Below are 21,187 nucleotides of genomic sequence, written 5' to 3'. Positions count from 1 at the left end.
GTCGCCCAGCGAATGTGCGGCCTATGATTTCTACTAACGTGTACAGTGGGGCACGGCTTAAACGAATCTATTTACATATGTCAAATTTGTAAGAAAATGATATGCATTAAATTTGGACAATAATCCTGCTTATTTGGAACATTTGTATTCTTAAGTTTATGGTAAACCCAAATTATCTACAACATTATATAACAAATTTTTGAAAACGACTTATTTATTTATTTTTAATTTGTTTTGTTTTTTGGTTTTCTCAAGATGGAAACACAGATGCAGTCATAGCTAATATTTTCACATTATTAAAGTTGCACAGATTATTGAAAGGGAATCATCATTTTATCAACAATTTTCCTCCTGCTTGGTGTTAAGTAAGTTTTTTAAGCTACATTCCACTGTGCACAAATGTGCGCTCGCGCGCTCTCTTTCTCTCTCGCATTCTCAGCAGTGGCGCTCGGCACCTGCTGTTGCAGTGTTAGTTTGTGTGACTGTGTGTGTGTGTGTGTGTGTGTGTGTGTGTGTGTGTGTGTGTGTGTGTGAAGTGGAATGGGGAGCGAAGAGCCCTCTTTTTCTTCCACAGCATGTGTTTCTGCGACCGTGAGGAGGCTGTTCATGCTCTTTCTTTTTGAAGATTTTTGTAAAATGTAAACAAAACGTTGTGCGAGCGAGTAACTGATGTTATTATTGTTATTTTTATTGTTGTTGGTGCTGTCGCCGTCTCGGTATTCTTCTGATAAACGCTAATTTGCATATTGCTGTTGCGCGTTTATGTTCCATGTTTACTCTAGTGTCAGCCATTAAATGATAAAATAAACGTTTCTTAAATATGAAAGCGATTAGGAAGGAAGTCGTGCAACAAAAGACTATTACCACATATCTCTAAAACTTTTGGTCAACAAATTAATATCCTTATTTAGTATATTGTACTTGAGACGCAAATGATTGCTATGAGTACTCCAGTCCTCGATGCCATGATGGAACATCACCTCCACCACCAACAACTGCTCGTATAGCACATCCCAATCGATGCCGATGGTGGCAGCGCATGTTTCAAGCAGCCAGCGAAACGAACAGGGGAAGATCGTACGCAGTTTCTGCTTACTCGTGTCACTAATCCTTGTTATATATCCGTGTAGCAGCCAACAATCGAAATTGGAAATTTTTAACAAAAGCTCATCCAGCTGCTGTTGCTTTGCGCCGTCTTCAACTTGATTTGCATCACTGCTTTCCGGCTTAGGCTGAGCTGACGCTTCTATTTCTTCGGACAATGGTCGCATTTGGCGACGAGGCATCTTTAGCGGCACACGCAAAGGATCCATGTTGCGCTCATCGAACGTTTGTATGGCTGCCAATTTGTTTAGCGACACCTCCTCATTGTTCAGAGTTAGTACATAAGTGGGAGTGTCGCGTATTTTCCAAAACGGATTGTCAGTCTCCAAGGCTTCGCGGCGTTCGGCGCGTTCTCTCATTTTATTTGCATATTGCCGACCATAAGATGCAACAGGTTGACGAAATACAAAGCAGGGTCGCTTTTCCCGCCGCCGTAGTTCGTCAATCCAGGTCTGTGTATCTATGTCACAATTAGCGCGCCATTCCTTTTGACGATTTGGTTGGCGTGGCAGCATCTGAAAAATGCCTGTCTCCTGGTAATCCTCCTGGCATGCCAATTCCTCTACACGAAGGGCTTTGCCACGCACGGCTAACTGCTGAGCCAACTCTGTGGTTTGATTTTTAAATGGCGCGAGTTGGCGCTCTGTGTGATCTACTTTCATAAAGTCCGGAATCTGTACACTCATCTCGCGCTGCTGCGCTTGGCTGGCGTGGAGGAGAATGCGCTTAAAGTAGCTATGGGCCGGGGTAAGGCTAGGCTGAAACTCTATGTGATCCTTCGTTGCACTGTCGGCACAGGACTCGCCGAATTTGTTTTTCAGCAGTGTCTCAAAAATGAGACAAATGTTCTCGTTCACGCGCTGCATGGCCGGTGTCATCAGCATCTCGTTGTAGTTATATTCATGCTCCTTCTGTTTTTTCTCCTTCTTCAGAAAGTCGTCAATCTTGCGCCCACTCTGAGTAGCCGTACCAAATCGCTGTGCAAAGCTTTCGCTATAGTGAGAAACCACAATTTTACGCAACTCCACAAACTCCATCCATTCGGTAAAGACAAAAAGTGGCGCCACTGACTGCTGCAGCTCCTCTGTCTGCTGGTGAAGCTGTTTATTAATGAGAATGGCAGATTCTGATATAGCGCGCTCCTTAACATCATCCAGGCCAAACAACAGCTTTAATACGTATATGATGTAGGCCATAACACGAGCCTCATAGCGGGGATACACATGTAGTCCGTAAATGGGTTCAAAGGTGGGTGGCAGCATATCCATTAAACTGCAGACGTAGCTTGCTATTAGCGGCGGCAAACTCAGTTCTAGTACATAGCGCTTTGTGAGCGCTTCCAGATCTGGTTTTTGGAATCCATTCAGATTAATGAAACGAGACATGTGAGAGATCTGCAACCGCATGTACTGAAAAATTATGTTTTAGAATTACTTTTAAAATATTAAATACCAAAATTCTGCTAATGATCGTACTTGACTATGTTAGATCACTTTCTGACACTGTATTTTTTTTTTAGTTCTTGTGAGCTGATTTTAAGCTTACCTTATAGCGAATTTTATCCCTCTGATGACTAAACTCCATCTGCTTGATCAGCGTCTTGCCATGCATGGCCACATTGTCAGGTAAATAGCTTAGCATATAGCGACTGGTCAGATGCTCCTCATCAATTAATCGTAAAAGATCCGTCAGCTGGATATCGTCCTCGACTTGGTTAAGCGCTATGGCCAGCACAATATACAGTTTAGATATGTTCAGACAGTAAATATGCCGATCAAAATTGTTTAAGACCTTCGCTTTGGGGCGTAGGCCATGACATTGCATACTGCCCGAACTGTCCGCGCTGTGTTTGTCCAGATGCTTAAGTGGCATTTGCTTTTTCAGGGACTTGCGCGCATTGGTCGACCATTGTAGTTGAAGATTTTGGTTAGTTCGCAGCGTGGATTCAGATTGGGCGCCCTTCTTGCCGTTATAGCCCGACTCATCCAATTTGCGCTGAAAAAGAGAAACGAGAGCAAGACCTTTTGATGTCAGTGCCGTGTAGATAACCAGGTGATTGATTAGCTTAGGTAATTTGTCAAGTCGTTGGCATATGCTTGGGCCCACTATAAATACCCAGCTAAGCCAGGAAAATATCAGTTCAGCATTTTGTCTAAAGCATTACAACATCAACATTTTCTAAAATGGCTCTGCGTTTTGCTCTGATCTTCCTAGCACTTCTTGTGTTGGTGTACGCACCGCTGCCCACATCAGCGGCACCCCTAGAGCTAAACGAGGGTAAGTTTTAACAGCTGAAAAGTGAGCTGATAATATAATTGTCTACACACAGCTGCTTTGGCGGAGGGCAATATCATTCCTGAGTTGGGACCGACACCGTCACCTACACCATCGGAGCCAGGCAAACAAAAGCAGCGCACCTTCTTCCTGTTGCTGCCGCTCCTGTTTCCCGACCAGTTTTACTTTTAACGTAAGCCACAGACAGGCCACTGAGTTAACTATGATATAGATTTGAAAAAAAGTAATAAAGTTTAAACTTTTAGCATGCAAACACCTTGGTCTTTCTCCATTCACGCCAGTTGGCGCGCTCATCCCCTTGGTTTTGTAGTTGTTTATCCTGGCGTTCACGCTTTCGCTTTGTCTTCTTGTAATTATAAATGATGCGTGCGTCTCTAAAAGGCAGCGAAATTATAAACAAAATGTACTTGAATGTTAAAACCTTTTTCCTTACCTGGCCAAGGCACGCACATTCAACTTTGGCAAACCAAGCTCGTTGCTCTTGCTGAAGGCCACCTCCATGCGTCCCATGTAGGCAGCCCATACCTGCAGCGTCATTAGCTTGAGCTCTGGCTTGGCGCCCATGTTCAGCAGCTCCTCCAAAAAGCCGCGCAGTACATAATTGTAAAATTCCCAAGATGTTATATCGTTGTCTTCTTCCTCGACTTTTGGCTTCTTTATGGTGCGTTGCGAAGCGTGCTTTGAAGTGTCGTTGAACGTATCTTCGGCGCTGATTTCTACAGCGCGCAGGTGTTCCTTCTTGGTGCCGCATTCGATGCAGTAGTAGTAGCCTTCGCGCTCCTGGAACGTACGCTCGCCACAGACATCGCACTCCATATTGTCTATTTCCATTATTTCTGTCTCGTCCATTTTTAATACTTTTTAATATGAAAAAATCAACACACGTGCGGCAGCGACAAATGCTATAATAACAAATATTTTGATATGTACATTTTCATTATATCAATTATCGATAAATTGCCGATAGAAATTGCGCGCAATTTAAATAAAGTACTAGTATTGACGGTCTTTGTTGCTATAACATTCTCATCGATTTAGTTCATTATTTTTATTAGAAGCATAGCATTTTAATATTAGCAGCATTTAGCGGCAAAAATAAAAAGAAATGAGATTAAAGGGAAATTGCCTTTTAACACTAAGTGCTTGTAACTAGCAAAATGCTGATTTGGCATTACACAACACTAAATCTGCCGACTGGTCGCGCCTTTTGACCTATCCCAACGTTTCAAATGTGCTGAATAGGTCATTTCCCTAATTAAATTGCGCCATTTATATAAGCTGAATGTGCTGTGCGTGTTAGACTTAGTCGCTTAATGGATAACTATATTTAGCAGGCTGCCCACCAGTAATGACCAGTATTAATTGCCTTGCCCTGCCGCAGGGCGCGAAAACAAAAGCTAAACATTTATGCGCGTCGAAAGCTTCCGACTGCAATAGCCAGTCGCTCACAGACAGTCGGTTAGTGCAAGTGCAGCAGCGGACATGTGTTCACACAACAGCAATATAATTGCCGAGCATCCAGATTTGGATTCCACTTTTGAGAATGAGCAGGAGCTGATATTGAAAAAGGAGCAGCTGCAGGTGCAGGAACTAAGCGATTGGTTAGACGCAAATCCGAACATAAATGGCTGTAAGGCCTATGAGAATTTGCACTTTTTCCTGCGCACCTGTAAATTTGACGTTGATCGGGCTAAAAAGAAGCTTAAAACCTTTTACCAAATGCGTGCCGAGCGTACCGAATGGTTTGACGATTGCGATCCCATGCTGCCCGAAATACAGGAGCTGCTTGCCTTGGGCGTCTTTCTACCTGTTGACGGTGTCGATGATCAGCAAAAAAAGGTTGTAATTATTCGGACGGCGGCACACGACCCCAAACGACATACACAGAACAACGTGTTTAAGGTATAGGTAGAACTGATATAACTACTAAAAGTGTAATGATCTCTAACCTTTGTCTTTTTCCAGACAAGCAAAATGATATTGGATTTGCTATTAAAGTTTGAGCCAGATAACTGCGCACGTGGTATTGTTGCCATTATGGATATGCAGGGGGTCCAATTAGGTCATGCTCTTCAGCTCAATCCCAAGCTTATCAAGCGTTCCGTTGAGAGTTGGACGGCGTATCCATGTCAGCCCAAGCTCTTGGAGTTCACTAATACGCCTCGTCACGTCAACATTTTTTTAAATACATTTCGGTGCCTGACTTTTGCTTATATACACATGTCTACATGTTTATATTTATATTAATATTTTCATTATAGCGTATTTATGACGCCAAAGATTCGTTCCCGTGTCGCAGTGCGCCGTGAGGGCACCATGGTAAAGTGCAAGCAGCTGCCAAGAGACTTGGGTGGTCAGGGACCCAGCTACAAAGAGCTGGCCATCAAATGGAAGCAATTGGTCGAACAGAACGCTGACTTTTATTTGGAGCAAGGCAAATACAAAAGCATAGTCAAGCGATAAGCGTCTGATTAACCAAAAATGATTAGAACTGCAAGCAGACATACTTATAAATATTATACGCATATTTTCAACGTGAGGATTATCATTCGGTAATCGGTTAATGTGTACAAATGGCGTTGCTTAGTATTTAAGGTTTTGTTCGTGCTAAAAACAATGCTCATTTTATAATGATAAGTATTTATAATGCACACTTCAATGCTTGTATCATTTTAACTATAGATAAGTGTACTCTTTGTTGGGCAACTTTGCCTTGCTGTTATCGTCCACATTTGTCCAGCGACCATAGACTTATTTTAGTACCAGAGCTCTTTACTTAAAAAAACATCAATTCGACTTTGTAAAATAGCATAAACGGGTTATTAAAAGTATATCTGATATGAGGATTACTTCATTATATTCTCGATTTCTTTATTAGTATAAAATAGTATATCAAAAATGTTTATCAAGTCTATAATTATTATCATTTAATGGGGCCATCGAGTGCCGTCTCATGTTAAGGGTTTGCATTGCAAAAGACTTCTCATCCGTTTATCGATATTAATAATAAATACGTACATACATACAAAAGAACATAAACAAGTTAATTTCGCACAGTTTGTGAACAGAATGTTTTTTATAAGCGGGATTTGTTAGTGTATCAATGCGTGCTGTTGTTTTTGCTTTTTAATATACATACATATATAAATATAAATATGTTTTATATCTTAAAAGTACGTGTCACATATAAAAATATATAGTAGATGTTGGTCATCAATTCATTATCATCACCAAACAGCGCACTACCGAACAGTTTTAGTGGGACCACATGAAGCACTGAACAAAACTTAAAAGCTATAAACGAGAAAAGGAAAGGCGGTAACTAACTAAAGCGTATTATAAATAGCGACAGAGTGCAATTGAAAGTAAAGCGCAGTCGCGCCCGCCCATCACAAGTCCAATTGCAAGCTGCCGCTATTGCCACCACTGTCCACCAATTGCAGTGATTCCTATATTTGCCGTTCATCCTTTGCCGTCAATTTATCGATGAGCTCTTGGAGTGGCGCCAACTCGCGTCGTTCAATCAGATTGAACTCTTGCACAAAGAATATAAAATGCTTAAAGGACGTATTCAAATGAGCCTCCTCGCCCAGCGTCACCACCTCGGAGAAATGCTGATGATAGATGTGAGCATAAACGCGAAACAGACGCTTCAGTATAGTTTTTGCGGAGGCAAGAAAATTCTTTGGGAATGGTACACCAATTTTGGATGGGAACAATGTTTCATCGTCCAGCTGATCCTGTACCCAGGTCATTAGATAATCAATATACTTGGGTGCGCTGCATTTAATGGGCTTCTTAACTGTTAAACCATCCGCCCAATGGTATTCGTATTTCGGACCAGCCGACATAATGCCACAGCTCTCCTCCGTACAAAACTCTGTTATTGTGCCATAGAGCATATTAATCTGATTAAAGAAATCCACGGCTATGGGGAAAGAAGATAACAAATTAGCTATGAAAACATATGATATTTTTAATACTCACTGTTGACGGCCACCCATTCGTTGAGATCTTCGCCATCGGGCAGAGCGACAGCGTTTCGCAAGTTCCCAGAGCCAAGTGTGGCGGCTGCATGCTTCATGAGATCATACTGATGTGTGCCCTCCGGTATGTTCTTTTTCGGTTTGAAGGTTTTGCTTGAACGTGAACCGCTAAAGTCGACAAAAGAATGACGTTTTGTATTGGTATGCCACGGCAAACAACCCCAGGCAACTACAAGTGGTGGAGCCATCGACTCACACCAACAACATTGGCTGAACAAAGCACGAAAAAGGGTAGAGCTCTTTGTTCGCCACTGATTGGGTCTGTTTCAGTTGCAAGTGCAACAGTGTTTTCAGTTCACACGAACATACTTTCGTGTATGTAAAATGAACATTATACGCACATATGTTCGTATGTAATCCAGTTACTACACACATATATACTTACAACAAAAATTCCATTGCCATGCAGTTATTGTTGCCGTTCACTTGCCACGAAGGTAAACTTGTCGACAACCTCTTTAGCAATATGCTTATTTCTTGTAAGTTGAACGTCTTGGACGAGTTGGAATTAAGCGTAATGTTGAAAAACAGTTTTTAATTATAAATCTTTACAATCAAAAAAATTGTTGGCAGGGCAAAGTGTAGGGCTGGCAACAAATACCGACAACATCGATATTTCGAACTCGATAACCGATACGACAAAACATGTTATGCACTTACGATTATTTTTTGACAGCGAAGTATGCGTTGCCACATGTTAGCGAATGTGTATGCGTCAGGTGTGTACACACTGGAAATGTTAAAGTGTGTAGACACTGATCGTTCTGTTTAGCACGTGGAAAAACAACTCGCCTTGGCTTCTCGTGGAGAATAGATAATTTTCGTTGATTTTACGGCATATTTACGCCTTAAATATGGTAATTATATTTGAAATATTGTTGCGTACTTTTCCTTACATAAATATGTTAATTATGTCGCTTATACACAATCATAACTAACCTAAGTATGAATTGTGTACGGAAGCACCAGACAACGTGGAAAGAAATGCAGATGTTTAAACTAAAATTGCAAATATTGTATTAATCTGTATTTCTTCACACTTGCAGTCGAAACTGTACGTGCTGTATGAGCATGCGGCAGGCTTTGCGCTATTCTCCGTCAAGGAGTTTGAGGAGGTGTCCATGTTCCTGCCACAGGTCGAGTCCTCCGTGACGGACATTGCTAAGTTTAATTCTATTGTGAAGCTGGCGGGATTCGCGCCGTTTAAGACGGCCATTGCTGCACTCGAAAATATTAATGCCATATCTGAGGGCATTGTGCCGCAGGACTTGTTGCATTTCCTCGACGATTTCTTTGCCAAGTTGAAGAAGAAGAAGTGCACCCTGGGCATTGCGGATGCCAAGTTAGGCGCTGCTATCACCGAATCTGTGGGGGTACAGTGCAGCCACTTTGGTGTCGTGCCCGAGATACTGCGAGGTGTGCGCTTCCATTTTGCAAAGCTGGTAAAAGGTAAGTCAACTTGCAAGTTTATACAATATCACATACCTAATTATGTGTTCTTAGGCTTTACTGACAAGTCAGCTGGAGTGGCACAACTGGGTCTGGGACACAGCTACTCTCGCGCCAAGGTCAAGTTCAATGTGCATCGATCGGACAACATGATCATTCAGTCGATAGCGCTTCTGGATCAGCTGGACAAGGATGTAAATACGTTCTCTATGCGCATACGCGAATGGTACTCCTATCATTTCCCAGAACTGGTGAAAATTGTGCCAGACAACTATATGTTTGCTAAGGCGGCCAAATTTATTAAGGACCGCAAGGATCTGACCCAAGATAAGCTTGAGGAGCTTGAGCAGATTGTCATGGACTCTGCCAAGGCGCAAGCTATTATCGATGCTGGAAAAATGTCAATGGGAATGGATATATCCATTGTGGATCTAATGAACATTGAGCTCTTTGCCGAGCGCGTAGTAAAGCTCTCCGAGTACCGCAAAAAGCTGTCCACATATTTGCACAACAAGATGAACATGGTTGCGCCAAATCTTCAGTCGCTCATTGGCGATCAGGTGGGTGCTCGCCTCATCTCGCACGCCGGCAGCTTGACAAATCTGGCCAAGTATCCCGCATCGACAGTACAAATTCTGGGCGCCGAAAAGGCACTCTTCCGTGCGCTCAAGACGCGCTCCAACACGCCCAAATATGGTTTGATCTATCATTCGTCGTTCATTGGACGCGCTGGCCTCAAGAACAAGGGACGCATTTCGCGTTTTCTGGCCAACAAATGTTCGATTGCCTCGCGTATTGACTGTTTCCTCGAGCAGCCCACCAGCGTGTTTGGCGAGACGCTAAAGCAACAAGTGGAAGATCGCCTGAAATTCTACGAATCGGGTGATGTGCCGCGCAAGAACATTGAGGTAATGAAGGAGGCCATTGAGGCGGCTAACCAAGAAGTTGCAAATGCACCACAGTCCGAGAAGAAAAAGAATAAAAAGAAGAAGCGACCGGCTGAGGCTGATACAAATGGGGCTACCAATGGCAATGGGACGCTCTCAGCCGAGGCAGGTGCCGACAATGGCAATGCGGAGGCTGATGGCGAGCCCAAGAAGAAGAAAAAGAAGAAGAACAAGAACAAGCAAGCCGTGGAGGCGTAAAAACGTATGTGTAGAGGATCTACACATTTTACATTGCTGCTTAGTTATAAGTTCAAACTTTATTATTTTAACTTACTATTCTTTTCTGTATTTTATGATACACCGCAAATTAAATAAACATAAATACAATTAAATATTTTTAATTTCGTTTTTTATTTTCACACATTGGTTTTATATACAGACACATAACTGTTTAATTATTGCTAATGTTTCTTTATTTATTTTTTTTTTTTTTGTTTTATTATAATTTTTTTTTTGTAACAATTTTAATGACAATTTAGCCGCCCTCCCAACTGTTGCGCTAAAATATCGCTTTAGTACAACCATTAATTATATTTTATTGCATTTATGACGAACATTTAAACACGCAAAAGTATTTAAATTCCGAGTGGACAACAGGACGGATATGGAATTCTTTTTTGTTTTCGGTATCGGTTTTGCAATTTCTGAGGAAAGTGAATAAGAGCTCAGACTACAATTAATAATACATTTGGATATTGGGAATTATAATTTGCTTCAACAAATAATCAGGGTTCGCATATTTTATACAAAAAAAGAGAAAAGTGTGTGCGTGCGTGTGGTGTGTGTGTGTGTGTGGAACGTCATTAGGCTAACAAATATCATTGGAACAAATCAAACGCTGAGGAATTATTATTATTGCTGCTGGGCTGCTGATGCTGTGGCTGTTGCTGTTGCTGCTGGAACGCACCGAAGTTGGCAAATGCTGCTGGCTGTGTCTGCATCTGTGGAATGTTTTGTTGCGGCGCCCCAAATATATTGGGGCTGGTCAGTGGTGAGGGCGTGATACCCGGAAATGCGCCACCCGTTTGCACATTCAGCGGGGCCTGCGTCTTGGCGGGACTCTGCGTTTTCAGCGCATTCATCGACGGTGCTGGCGCATTCGATTTACCAGCTTTGCTTATCAACAGATTATCCAAATCAATATTCAGATTGCCAGCCTTCAGATTACCCGACCAGGTGGCACCGACATTTGTGGGCTGTGCGCTGGCCAACGCCGTGGCTCCATTTGTATTGATATTGTTGTTGATGTTGTTGCTGCTGGAGATGGAAATCGGCTGCAGCAGATTGTCGCCAGTGACAGCAGCAATTGGCGGCAGCATGTTATCTGCAAAGAGCGCACAAAGATTGCTGATCAATTTGGGGGAAATCATAAATCACCAGGTATCCGTATAATTAAGCAGGTGGGTGTGTGTGTGTGTGTGCGTGTGTGTCTGTGTGAGAGGTTGTGCGCGTCTAATTTTTGAAAGAACTTTTTAATGGGATGAGTGTGCGGCTCGATTGGAAGCATTTGTTAATTACAGGCGCATGTTACTCAATCAGCTAAGTGCATTTTGCATAAACAATTATTTGTTTACATAGTTGTTGTTGATGTTTGTTTGTTTTGTTTACCTAGTGAGTCCGCGGCTGTGGCACAATGCCCGGTATATTGAGAAAAGCTTTCATTTATACATATGTATATAATTCAGATATTTGAGTTGTCACAATAATATTTAATTTGTAAATGATATCCAAATTGTGCGTTTGCAATATAAAATATTATAAGGGAAAAAGGAATAGAAATAAAGTAGAAATATTTGTTCAAATCATATCTATAAGTACCTGGCATTTACCTATGCCTATGTATATATACATATCCCTAAGTATGTAGATTTGCCAAAAATCTTTTTCGAAATTTATTGCGGCTTTGCTTTACATTTACTGAAAACCATTTTAATTTGCTTTTAGTAGAAGTAAATTTATCAAAAGTTATAAAAAATAGACAATTGTCTGAATTTCCAGATTGTTATCAAAATAATGCTGTTGATGACTTCAAAAATAAAAATGTAATTAATTATTAAATTTCGAGATTGATTTAGGCCCACTTCATGGAATTCCTACAGTTATTTGTGAAAAGTTTTATTAGAAATTTGAATTTTCTGGAAGTGTTAGCCTAGTAAACTAGATTCCGATTGATTTTTATATTTACTATTATTTGTAATATAAGATGTGATAATTTAATATAAGTAGCATCTTTTAAAGCAAAGTTACGCAATAGTTTTCGAACTAAGAAATATCATCTATATGTACACTGCGTGTCTGTATGTAAGTATTTATAATAATATGCACTTGTTCGTTTGTTTTGTGTAGCAGCGAGTTTAATAACAAAGCAATATATTATAAACTTCCATAAATGTGGGCTTTTTGGAACATATGACAATAATTAAATTTAATATTCCTGGCCCTGTTCGAGGACCGCCGAATCGAACAGCTTGTAGCAAGTGTTCAAAATTTGTTCGGCGAGCTCGCGGCACTCGTCCGAAGATTCGCCGCCAACGAGCGGTGAGCGCACAAACTCCTCCAGCCAACGCTTGAGCTCGTTCAGCGACTCGGCAAAATGGGCAACTAGGAGGTGGGCGGGCGTTGTGACCAGAGCAATACCCAGCAGCTGCAGCGTGCCCGCACGCACACGTGCCTCTGAGCTGAAGCGCACAAAGGCGCAGAGATCAAAGATCTCGCGTGTCATGGCCGGCAGCAGCGGACAGTTTTGTGAGCACATGACCAGCACGGCCAGTGTGTGCAGCATATTGATCAGGAGCTGGGTGTCGATGTCATGCGAAATGTTTTCATATTTCACATAAAGCATTTGACGTGTCCGTTGTCCGCGCACTAGGCCAAAGAAAAATGTGCCGGCAACGGCATGGAAGGGATTCAGCTTGCCCTGTCTCTCCGGCTCTGATTTGTTGCTTAGATAACGCTTTGTCTTGGCACGTAATCGCTCCCGTATAATGCGCTGCGCGGCAGCCAGGCGTGCAGCAGCCGCATCCTCGTCCGAAAGCAGCTGGAACTTGCGCGGCTGTTTGGATACGGAGGGCACAATGTCCAGTATCTGTTCACCAGTTGCCGGCTTGTATTCATCACCCGCGAGTTCCTTGGCCGCTGCAGCCAGTACCTGTAGTATTAGAATGCGAACATTGGCCGCATACCGGGTGTTTTCCGTGTGAAATTCGCGACAGAGCAGCTCCGCACAGGCGCCTGGCCTGGCTACACATATGGCCACACAACACCGGAACTGGCTGCGCTCAAAGTCCTCAAAATAGTACTGCATATCCAAAACTATGAACAGCTCCAGCAGCTCGAGCGCCAGCTTAACATCTTGCTGCGCCAGCTGGCTGCGTATTAGGTGCTCGGCGGTGCCCAGCGCACCCTCAAAGATTTGATAGTTGGGCACTTTGGTACGCAACAGATGCAGCAGGTCAAGCAGAAATTTGGGTCGCTGTTCCAGGCTGCTGGAAATGTCACTGGACATGTCATATGGCTGCAAATCATCGTCGTCCTCGTCGAGTGGCTGTGCAGGTGTCTCATCATCATCCGAGTCCAAGTCCAGCTGCATGTTTACAACATTTTCGGTCTGCTGCTTGGACTGCACGGCTGGGACATGGGTCTGCTGCTCCTGCTCTCCCATAAGCTGAGCCATGTGCAGCTCGAGGCGCTGCAGCAGTCCTTGATTGGGTCGCACATCCAGTTGCGCTTTGCTGGGATACTTAAATTGCGCCAGCTTTTCGAGCTCTTCGATTATGCGCCAATGCGGCGTTTGCTCCAGGGCAGCATAATCGAATTTCAAACGCTCCTCCTCGGAGGCTTGCGCGTGTATCATGTGATTGTACAGCAGCTCCACGGTCTTCATACCTACATAACGCTGCAAGACGTCAGGAGACTGTAGATGATGACCCAGGCCGTCGTGCAGCTGGCGTTTGTGATCTGGCTTCATGTTGCCATTACATTTGCCAGCCAGTATTAGCAGTTTGCACATGGCCAAATGCTCCTGGGTGCTCAGCTTCTGCAGGGTGATCCGCTTAGACCAAATTCCCAGAAGTTGTGTGAAGAGCAAGTGCAGCCGTGTGGGTGCCGTCACGTTGAGGTAGCCCAACAACGTGCACAAAGGTCCATTTTCTGTGGGCGCACGCTGAAGCGGCAGCTTCTGAAGCAAACAATGTTGCCAGTGTTCCGTTTCCATTGCGGCTGGTCCCAACAGCACGTAAAGATTAAGCTGCGCATTTATTGCACTCTGTGCCAACTTAAAACAAATCGAAGGCTCCAAATCGCATATAATTTGCAGCAAGACGTTGCGTGATTTTGGGTAAACCGCAAGATCTTCGAGCACGCGCAACAGACTCTCCAGAGTGGAAGCATCAAAAAAGTTGTTGACCACACGAGTCAGCAGCCAGGTGAATGGACCTGGATCGAAATATCCCGATTGATCCTCGCACTGCAGCACAAAGTGCAGAGCCTTGAGCCATTGCTGTAGAAGCAGGCGTCCGTAAGCAATGGGAGCTAATAACGCGGGCAAATTTCGTCCCATTTTATTGGCCACCAGGCCGGGCAATCCATTGAGCAACTGTATAAAGTGCATAGTTTGAGCATCGTGCTCCTCCAACAGTCGTTCCGGTAACACTTTAATGGTGCGCGCAAAGCGTTTTAATAGCGCTCCACGCTGACGTGCTGAGTGCAGCAAACAAATAGCCAGCAGGCACTCATCCTGTAGCAGAGCGGCGAGCATAGAGGCAGCCGTGCTCGGCACCCGTGCCAGTTGCTGTTGTAGCGTCTCAAATGCAACCTCCGCATAGCCAATGCTGTGATCCAATTTAAACATATTTAAAACCTCCACATCCTCGGTGGGCTGTGGCCAATCCTGTGTGAACAGTCTGCCGAGCTGTGTGAGCAGGGCAGCATACTCGCCACTGGCCAGTTGGGACCAATCAACAACACCGCGATCAAGTCCCACAAGCTGCTCAGGTGTTGTATATCCTGGCAGTGCTCCAGCGTTGTGCAATTGACGTAACGTGGCAGCCACAAAGCTGGCATCTGCAGCGCTCTGCACGCTCGGCAGGTCACGTAAATCCGCAATGGCCTTCGACAGAGCCAGGCGTATCGATTCCGATGGCGGTGGCAGCTGCGTCTTTGTGACTTGCTGCGTTTCAACAGCTGCGTTGGAGTTGAAAGGAAGAAAAAGAGAACGAGTGCATCCGATTGGAATATGTTGACCGTTATGTGTGGTAGCTAGCTTAGCGGCAAGAGATACAGAGAGTGAAGAGAGGGAGAGTTTTGTACACAAAACGCTCGGTCATGCAAACGTTTCACTGGACGCCCACTAAATACGTAAATGATCTATGCTAGAACAAATCCTAATGCAAATCCTAATGACTAGTTGTTAGAACTAACTTAATACACAAACTCACCCATTGGCATGCTCTGGTGGATCGATAAATCACCCAATCCGGCCAGCAGATCAGTCGCGGTTGTTGCTGCCGTTGGCGCAGCTGCTGGCGTTGCGGCATTGAAGAGGTCAAAGGCATCATTAGCTGGCGTCGCCGTCGTCAACAGATTGCCATCCAGGGCCGACGTTGATGATGCTGTCGCAGTGCTGGAGCTCTGGAATGCATCAAAATCCGCAAATTCGTCATTGCCTGCCGTCGGCAGTATGCCCGTCGATGGAGGTGATAGACCGCTGCCAAAAGCAGCCGCAAAATCGCCAAATTCCTGCGTTGGAGCAGCGTCAGCAGCACGCGGATTAAAGTCATCATCGTCATCAACAATAACAGCTGCGCTATTAAGTGTCTTCTCGCCCTGCGGCTGCTGCTGTGGTGGCGTCGAAGCACACGTCTTGAAAAGATCATCCAGCAGATCATTATTGTTACTCGGCGTATTGCTTTTGTTATTGTTGTTGTTGTTTGGCGAGGTGCTGCCCATAAGATCAACGCTGTTTGTGGTGGGCGTGTCACGATGCGTGGGCGAATGAATACCGGCCGCGTTCGGCGTCTTGCCAAAGTTAGCAGCAGCACCCAAGTTAATTTTCTTTTGTGTTGGCGGCTGCTTTGAGGCACCAGCGGATGTCGGCTGCTTAGACACCGGCGAGCTGACAGCCTTTGAGCGTATGTTCATGTTGAGGTTTGGGGGTTTACTCTCAGTGGCCACCTCAGCAGGACTAGCACGATCATTGTATCGGTAATTGCGTCTGCAATGGACACAATTTAGTTGGTTAACAGAAGGAATTCTACAAAAATGCATATACTTGCCTGGGACTGGGTGAGTCACTGTCGGAACCTTCGCGCTCGCCATCATATTGAGTATCCTCGTCTTCGTAACGGTCTGCAGAGCTCTTATCGGAATCTAAAATGTAATTAAAAACATTTCAATAAACAACGCTGAAGTTTCTTCACCGAAAACCAAGACAAATTAGTAACGAATTCTAATATTATTAAATACTTACACCAATTGTCACCGCGATTGTTGCGCCAGTCGCCATCGTTGTAGCCACCGCTACTGCCACCACTGTATCCGCTGTAGCCACCGCTCCGGGAGCCCATTGCATCGCTGCTCATGCCAATATACTTGTCCTTATTCTTTTTGGCTTTCTTGCGCTCATCGCGCAAGCGATCATCGTCCTGAATAAAGTCTATAAGCTCTCGTACCTTATGCCTAACATTAATACCCTGGTCCTTGCCGCCCTCGTCCGTAAACGTGTAATTTTCCAACGAACGCAGATCGTAGATGTGCTCCCGGGACGAGGTTACCACGCGCTCCGACCCATTACGTACCAAATAGTTCAGCAGCAACAAGCTCTGAAATTTATAAAGAGTTTATTAGAGTATTTATAAATATATAAAAATTTGTTGACTCTACCTTATAGGTCCGCCTCCAATTGGTTTTATTGTCCTGGAGCATACGTTTCCAAAGCATGGACATGACCTCTGGAAAGGTTTCGTAAGAGAATGTGGCATGCGCCAGCTCCTGCATGAGTGGACCGGTTGGACCCCACGGATCATCGTTGGTCGCCTCGCGCACCTTGCCCTCAATTTCTGTGTAGTTCATTACGACATTGGTGCTGAACAGCAAATAGAGAACAAAAAAGAATTTCAATTAATCGTTGGGCTGCTGACAAATACATATAATGTGGGTTGCAAAGATCAAGGAGAAATAGCTACAGTCAAAAAATACTTCAAATAGTAAATACCATTAAAAATATTGATAAAGCTTTGTATCAAAAGACGTGAGCACAAAAAAACTAAGGCCCGCAAAAGCATGTAATGTGCATGCAGGCTTAATCTTAAGAATTGATTGCGCACACAAAAAAAAAAAAAACTAATTTCTCACTTCAACAAAAACTCTTTGTATTGTACAACAATTTTTCCTAGAAAACTATACTATAAGCGAACATAAGCAATGGCTTCCCAGGGCCTTAAAATAGACGTTATTTTTAACAATATAAGATTTGAGCGATGTTTCTTCTTTTAGGAAAAAGCTGGGAAACAGAAATGTCAAGATCAATTTTTACCCTCACATAGATGTATATGGAAATTAGGGTCATATGAACTGTCTTATCTGTTCATCTCATTGATAAGGGTTTTTCACTTCTTATCAACTTGTTCCATTATTGTTCGCTAGGTGTGATTGCTGATGGACTTTTAAACGTGATACAACAAAAGGTGTGAACTGTCACAACTGAGTCTTATCAGTTTACAGATAAGCACCCTTCCGACTTGGCGAATGCACCAAGGGATTTACAATTGGTTCAATTACACGTTTCGAACTGTGTCAACAAATTGGGAAGGCCTCTAGAGCACGCAACGGAAATGGTCTCCACACTTGTGGAGAAACACAAACACGCACAGAACGGTCAAATGACTTCGATAATAAAATATGATAAAGGCAGAGGTAATTTATAAGCTTTCGTAATTGGAATTGAAATTTCTCTGGAAAGTCTTAACTTGGAAGCACGAATGTGGGCACAGCTGAATGCATATCTTTTTTTGGAGCAAAACGTAAGGCAAACAAAATGTTTTCTTGATAAACTATGTATGTATGTAGGCATATATATATATGTATGTATGCACATAGCATTTACATGCATATGTATGCGAATTGGAATTTCTGTGAAATGAGCTCGAACGTACATTCAAATCCCGACAAAATGAACAACCTTGAAAGCAACAAAAGCGGCCGACGGCAAACAAAGCACAGCGTTAATCGCTCTTCCATAAACAAGGAGAATAAGCAAAACTATATCACTTTTGGCACGACTGCAGTTGTAGCACCTGTATATGAAAAGAGACAGGTATATGGGAGGGGGTGGGGGTGAGTTGTTGTTGGCGAAGGGCGTGGGAGTGCTGGTGTTCTTTTAAGTTAACTTTTATTGTACACGTCTTTTAAATATTTATGATGCTGGACAACTTACACTTTGTCAGCCAATTCGCGCACTTTCCACATGCTGATGAATTTATCAACCATTTTAACTTAATTTTCTGCTTTGGAATTTTTCACACAAACTTGCCAAATTGCTGGCTGACAAAACTCGTTTTTACTTTTGTTTTGTAGTGTGTAGATTACGTATGCATATATATTATTACATGAAGAGCTCGTTTTGACGAGTTGCATGTACTTGTATAAGTTTTATTTCAAGCCAAATAAAAAGTATAAAATTTAAACGAAAATGCAAAATAAAATCACTGCTCTACAGGCAGAATTTGGTGAGCTGTCTCTCGTCAGTGTTGTAAATTGTAGTAGTGCTGTAAATGGGCTTACTGCTTTCAGTGCTGTAAATAGAAATAAGTATCGATAAGACGATATGCGTATCGATAGGTTGCCAATATGAAAATTGCACATCACTGAAATAAGGCTGCCGTTGCCGTCATCTGTGGAGCTGCAGAACTTTAGAAATAGGAAAGTCTAATAAGTAAAAAATATATTAATCATGAATCATAACAAATATGTATAAAAATTTCCTGCTGAAACACGACCTATTGACACCGTGACGTTTACTACGGGCACAGTTTTTCATGCAAAAAATGTAAACAAGAAGGTTATGTAAACTTCATTGGTCTTACAGCGTGAAGATTAGCCACCAGCTCTCCACGGAATCACTAGGAACATAAGTGAAAATGTTAGGACTACAACGGTTTGCCGGCAGTATTGTCATACAGCTGTATCGACGCGCCCCATACAGCAGCAACGCACGTGCGGCGAGCGCTGCACTTGCAACAGCGGCTACTAATGGGCAAGGAGTGGGTCCAGGAACGTCTGATGAGCCGGAGCCGCGTGCAGCCCCCGCGGATGCAAGCGTCAGGAAGCCAAAGGTTACGGGTGCGTAAATAAGTCTCAATCTGATGAACTTATTTACATATTACCCATTTTCAGGGCACATGGTTGCTGCGGCGTTTGAATCGTTGAGAAATGAAACCGAATCCAGTGGGAAACCAACAACGAACAAGTCAAGCCCTGCCTCTGCCGCCAATAACATAGATGAACGCATTGTCAATGCCCAAACTGTGAATGGTCTATTGTCTATAACGGAGAACAACGTCGCATTTTCCCGTAAACATGCCCTAAAGATTGTTTCCATATTGGCCGAATGGAGCACCGTCAATCGCGTAAAAATATCCGAGTTTGAGAATGATACGAGGTTCCTGCGCGTTTGTCGAATGCTCGGCCGAACCGTGCCCAAGAATGACGCCAACGGTAAAAATAATGGCAACACTGGAGGCACCACGAACAGCAACTCATCAAAACGCATTTCCGGCTTTCGCACGGACGACCTTAATACAGTTCTTGGTGTGGCAGGTGACGATGAGGCCGCCAAATTAATAGCCAGCATAAGCCTGCCGCAAATGGTTAAGGTCATGAGTACCCTGGCGCAGCGCAAACGCCGTAGCACCCCTTTGCTGCGTTCATTAGCGTTTAACATTAGCAGTGCCTCGGAGCAGTTGGATCTGAAGCAAGCTGCCGATGTGCTGTATGCCATGTCCACGCTGAACTTTCAAGACTCTGTTCTCGGTGCAAAAGTTTGTGCAGATGTGCAGGCAGCATTGCCAAAGAATTCTGAAAAATCGGCCGTTGTGGGCTCTGTGCTGACCAGTCTGGGCATAATGCGCTACCGGGATTTGGGTAAATGCAAAACGGCCTTAATTTGAGTCAACTACTAACCTAATTAAACTACTTTAATTACAGACATATTAGAATCGTTGACGCAGTGGCTGCTGAAAAACAGTGAAATCTGTCGACCTCAGGATCTTAGTGCTTACTTCTTAACAGCGGCACAGCTTAACTTCAAGAGTGCACATTTGGAGGATGTGCGAAAAAAGCTGGCAAAATCAATTGTTCGCGATGATTTCACGAAGCAATTGGATTGGCTGAACTATGTTTGGTCACTGACAATGCTGGGGCTTGTGGAGCACAGTCAATTAGAGTCGGTGCTGAGGTTGTTGTTGCAAGTGATTTACTTAAACAGAATAATCTAGCTAGTTCTTCCTTGCAGGGCGGACTTCCTAGCTAAATTGGAGAGTGAAAAGGCCGGGTTAACGCCAACATCCAAAATGAGGCTGCTAAACCTTAACAGCTATGCGCAACTGTGCGCCAGTGACTATAAGGGCGCGTTGCTGCCTGCCGATAGTCCTGCCTACAATGTGCCTATGGCGCACACAAAGTCTAAACAGATTCTTGTCAACGGAATGTTAGACGCGTTAAAGAGCCTGTTGCCTTCCAATAATCATGTGCAGGGCTCGGTTGACAGCAAAATGGGTTTCTTAATTGGTAAGTGGGTCCAAGCACTGTACTTAAAGAAACTTTCTATTATCTAAATTTTAGATGCTGTATGCAAATTCGATGCAAAACGAAATCCACTTCCCCTGGATAAGAACAATCCAGATGCCATTAGGTAGTTACTACAATATGTGACCCTTATACGCACCTGATTTTAATATCCTTGTTTAATACATTTAGAATCGCCATAATGGTAATTGACTTTCATGACATATGCCATGGAACGCATCGCAGTGCAAGTGGCACAACGAACCTAGCGTTCGATCTGCTGGAAAAGAGTGGCTATCAAATCATACCTGTGCCCTACAATGAGTTTAGCACCAGTGACAAATTACTGAAACGTGTTCAGTATTTGGAGGCGAAGTTTAAGGCCATTGTTAGTAGCAAATAGTTTCAGTTATATCAAAATTTGAATTGTTTGATTATTGTAATTTTAAAATTAGGCGCTGAATTAAAGTAAACTATTCAAATCTAATAACAGCTGCATATAAGATATAGAATTGCCGGACAGTAAGTAAAAATGTTTCGAATATGCTCAGATAAAACTTTTAATTT

The 21,187-nt window shown here is 43.4% G+C and overlaps 7 protein-coding genes across 9 annotated transcripts; 4 read left to right on the top strand and 3 right to left on the bottom strand.

Annotated features, from left to right (window-relative positions):
* Window positions 1-222: 222 nt before the first annotated feature.
* LOC115771766 (TATA box-binding protein-associated factor RNA polymerase I subunit B) lies at window positions 223-5,366 on the bottom strand. Its single transcript, XM_030717618.1, has 5 exons — window positions 5,349-5,366; window positions 3,833-4,301; window positions 3,656-3,773; window positions 2,650-3,099; window positions 223-2,513 (listed from the first exon to the last, which is right to left on the bottom strand). The coding sequence occupies exons 2-5, from the start codon at window positions 4,246-4,248 to the stop codon at window positions 861-863; spliced, it is 2,637 nt and encodes an 878-aa protein (XP_030573478.1). The 5' UTR covers window positions 4,249-4,301; window positions 5,349-5,366; the 3' UTR covers window positions 223-860.
* On the top strand, window positions 3,260-3,643 carry LOC115771769. Its single transcript, XM_030717623.1, has 2 exons — window positions 3,260-3,381; window positions 3,434-3,643. The coding sequence occupies exons 1-2, from the start codon at window positions 3,288-3,290 to the stop codon at window positions 3,568-3,570; spliced, it is 231 nt and encodes a 76-aa protein (XP_030573483.1). The 5' UTR covers window positions 3,260-3,287; the 3' UTR covers window positions 3,571-3,643.
* LOC115771767 (retinol-binding protein pinta) lies at window positions 4,839-6,764 on the top strand. Its single transcript, XM_030717619.1, has 3 exons — window positions 4,839-5,301; window positions 5,365-5,594; window positions 5,661-6,764. The coding sequence occupies exons 1-3, from the start codon at window positions 4,882-4,884 to the stop codon at window positions 5,860-5,862; spliced, it is 852 nt and encodes a 283-aa protein (XP_030573479.1). The 5' UTR covers window positions 4,839-4,881; the 3' UTR covers window positions 5,863-6,764.
* LOC115771768 (MOB kinase activator-like 1) lies at window positions 6,245-8,037 on the bottom strand. 2 transcript variants are annotated; one of them, XM_030717621.1, is made up of 4 exons: window positions 7,831-8,037; window positions 7,387-7,553; window positions 7,203-7,327; window positions 6,245-7,139 (listed from the first exon to the last, which is right to left on the bottom strand). In XM_030717621.1, exons 1-4 carry the CDS (start codon window positions 7,848-7,850, stop codon window positions 6,849-6,851), a joined length of 603 nt encoding a protein of 200 aa, XP_030573481.1. In that variant the 5' UTR covers window positions 7,851-8,037; the 3' UTR covers window positions 6,245-6,848. The 2 variants fall into 2 exon arrangements, with proteins under 2 accessions (XP_030573481.1, XP_030573480.1); XM_030717620.1 differs by having other exon boundaries at window positions 6,257-7,327; window positions 7,831-8,035.
* Window positions 8,038-8,182: 145 nt separating this feature from the next.
* On the top strand, window positions 8,183-10,176 carry LOC115772020 (nucleolar protein 56). The gene is made up of 3 exons (XM_030717953.1): window positions 8,183-8,302; window positions 8,492-8,894; window positions 8,949-10,176. The coding sequence occupies exons 1-3, from the start codon at window positions 8,300-8,302 to the stop codon at window positions 10,037-10,039; spliced, it is 1,497 nt and encodes a 498-aa protein (XP_030573813.1). The 5' UTR covers window positions 8,183-8,299; the 3' UTR covers window positions 10,040-10,176.
* An 84-nt stretch (window positions 10,177-10,260) lies between these two features.
* On the bottom strand, window positions 10,261-18,603 carry LOC115772017 (clathrin interactor 1). Of its 2 annotated transcripts, XM_030717948.1 has the most exons (7): window positions 18,273-18,603; window positions 16,721-16,922; window positions 16,308-16,659; window positions 16,114-16,207; window positions 15,277-16,052; window positions 11,660-15,022; window positions 11,464-11,496 (listed from the first exon to the last, which is right to left on the bottom strand). In XM_030717948.1, the coding sequence occupies exons 1-6, from the start codon at window positions 18,323-18,325 to the stop codon at window positions 12,267-12,269; spliced, it is 4,233 nt and encodes a 1,410-aa protein (XP_030573808.1). In that variant the 5' UTR covers window positions 18,326-18,603; the 3' UTR covers window positions 11,464-11,496; window positions 11,660-12,266. The 2 variants fall into 2 exon arrangements, with proteins under 2 accessions (XP_030573809.1, XP_030573808.1); XM_030717949.1 differs by lacking the exons at window positions 11,464-11,496; window positions 11,660-15,022 and adding an exon at window positions 10,261-11,165 and having other exon boundaries at window positions 18,273-18,578.
* An 86-nt stretch (window positions 18,604-18,689) lies between these two features.
* LOC115772019 (FAST kinase domain-containing protein 4) lies at window positions 18,690-21,117 on the top strand. The gene is made up of 7 exons (XM_030717952.1): window positions 18,690-18,757; window positions 18,924-19,177; window positions 19,232-19,978; window positions 20,042-20,291; window positions 20,349-20,623; window positions 20,678-20,747; window positions 20,813-21,117. The coding sequence occupies exons 2-7, from the start codon at window positions 18,976-18,978 to the stop codon at window positions 21,021-21,023; spliced, it is 1,755 nt and encodes a 584-aa protein (XP_030573812.1). The 5' UTR covers window positions 18,690-18,757; window positions 18,924-18,975; the 3' UTR covers window positions 21,024-21,117.
* Window positions 21,118-21,187: the final 70 nt, after the last annotated feature.

Source organism: Drosophila novamexicana, unplaced genomic scaffold, assembly GCF_003285875.2.
Source record: "Drosophila novamexicana strain 15010-1031.04,08,12 unplaced genomic scaffold, DnovRS2.1 tig00000108-arrow-pilon, whole genome shotgun sequence".
Classification (NCBI taxonomy): Eukaryota; Metazoa; Arthropoda; class Insecta; order Diptera; family Drosophilidae; genus Drosophila; species Drosophila novamexicana.
This window is presented reverse-complemented; position numbering and strand designations above follow the sequence as displayed.

What these genes read in the sequence shown, in the direction of transcription:
- LOC115771769 (XM_030717623.1), top strand. Translation starts at nt 3,288, where the DNA reads ATGGCTCTGCGTTTTGCTCTGATCTTCCTAGCACTTCTTGTGTTGGTG. An exon ending in ACCCCTAGAGCTAAACGAGG is followed by an intron (nt 3,382 to 3,433) that starts GTAAGTTTTAAC and finishes GTCTACACACAG; the next exon opens with CTGCTTTGGCGGAGGGCAAT.
- LOC115771766 (XM_030717618.1), bottom strand. Translation starts at nt 4,248, where the DNA reads ATGGACGAGACAGAAATAATGGAAATAGACAATATGGAGTGCGATGTC. An exon ending in AATGTGCGTGCCTTGGCCAG is followed by an intron (nt 3,774 to 3,832) that starts GTAAGGAAAAAG and finishes GCTGCCTTTTAG; the next exon opens with AGACGCACGCATCATTTATA. An exon ending in GTGAATGGAGAAAGACCAAG is followed by an intron (nt 3,100 to 3,655) that starts GTGTTTGCATGC and finishes TCTCTTTTTCAG; the next exon opens with CGCAAATTGGATGAGTCGGG.
- LOC115771767 (XM_030717619.1), top strand. Translation starts at nt 4,882, where the DNA reads ATGTGTTCACACAACAGCAATATAATTGCCGAGCATCCAGATTTGGAT. An exon ending in CACAGAACAACGTGTTTAAG is followed by an intron (nt 5,302 to 5,364) that starts GTATAGGTAGAA and finishes GTCTTTTTCCAG; the next exon opens with ACAAGCAAAATGATATTGGA. An exon ending in ATTTTTTTAAATACATTTCG is followed by an intron (nt 5,595 to 5,660) that starts GTGCCTGACTTT and finishes TTTTCATTATAG; the next exon opens with CGTATTTATGACGCCAAAGA.
- LOC115771768 (XM_030717620.1), bottom strand. Translation starts at nt 7,850, where the DNA reads ATGGCAATGGAATTTTTGTT. An exon ending in ATGGCAATGGAATTTTTGTT is followed by an intron (nt 7,554 to 7,830) that starts GTAAGTATATAT and finishes TGTCGACTTTAG; the next exon opens with CGGTTCACGTTCAAGCAAAA. An exon ending in CGAATGGGTGGCCGTCAACA is followed by an intron (nt 7,328 to 7,386) that starts GTGAGTATTAAA and finishes CTTTCCCCATAG; the next exon opens with CCGTGGATTTCTTTAATCAG.
- LOC115772020 (XM_030717953.1), top strand. An exon ending in TTTTGCAAAGCTGGTAAAAG is followed by an intron (nt 8,895 to 8,948) that starts GTAAGTCAACTT and finishes ATGTGTTCTTAG; the next exon opens with GCTTTACTGACAAGTCAGCT.
- LOC115772017 (XM_030717948.1), bottom strand. Translation starts at nt 18,325, where the DNA reads ATGGTTGATAAATTCATCAGCATGTGGAAAGTGCGCGAATTGGCTGAC. An exon ending in CAATCGCGGTGACAATTGGT is followed by an intron (nt 16,208 to 16,307) that starts GTAAGTATTTAA and finishes ATTACATTTTAG; the next exon opens with ATTCCGATAAGAGCTCTGCA. An exon ending in CCACCAGAGCATGCCAATGG is followed by an intron (nt 15,023 to 15,276) that starts GTGAGTTTGTGT and finishes ACTCCAACGCAG; the next exon opens with CTGTTGAAACGCAGCAAGTC.
- LOC115772019 (XM_030717952.1), top strand. Translation starts at nt 18,976, where the DNA reads ATGTTAGGACTACAACGGTTTGCCGGCAGTATTGTCATACAGCTGTAT. An exon ending in AATGCGCTACCGGGATTTGG is followed by an intron (nt 19,979 to 20,041) that starts GTAAATGCAAAA and finishes CTTTAATTACAG; the next exon opens with ACATATTAGAATCGTTGACG. An exon ending in AACAATCCAGATGCCATTAG is followed by an intron (nt 20,748 to 20,812) that starts GTAGTTACTACA and finishes TAATACATTTAG; the next exon opens with AATCGCCATAATGGTAATTG.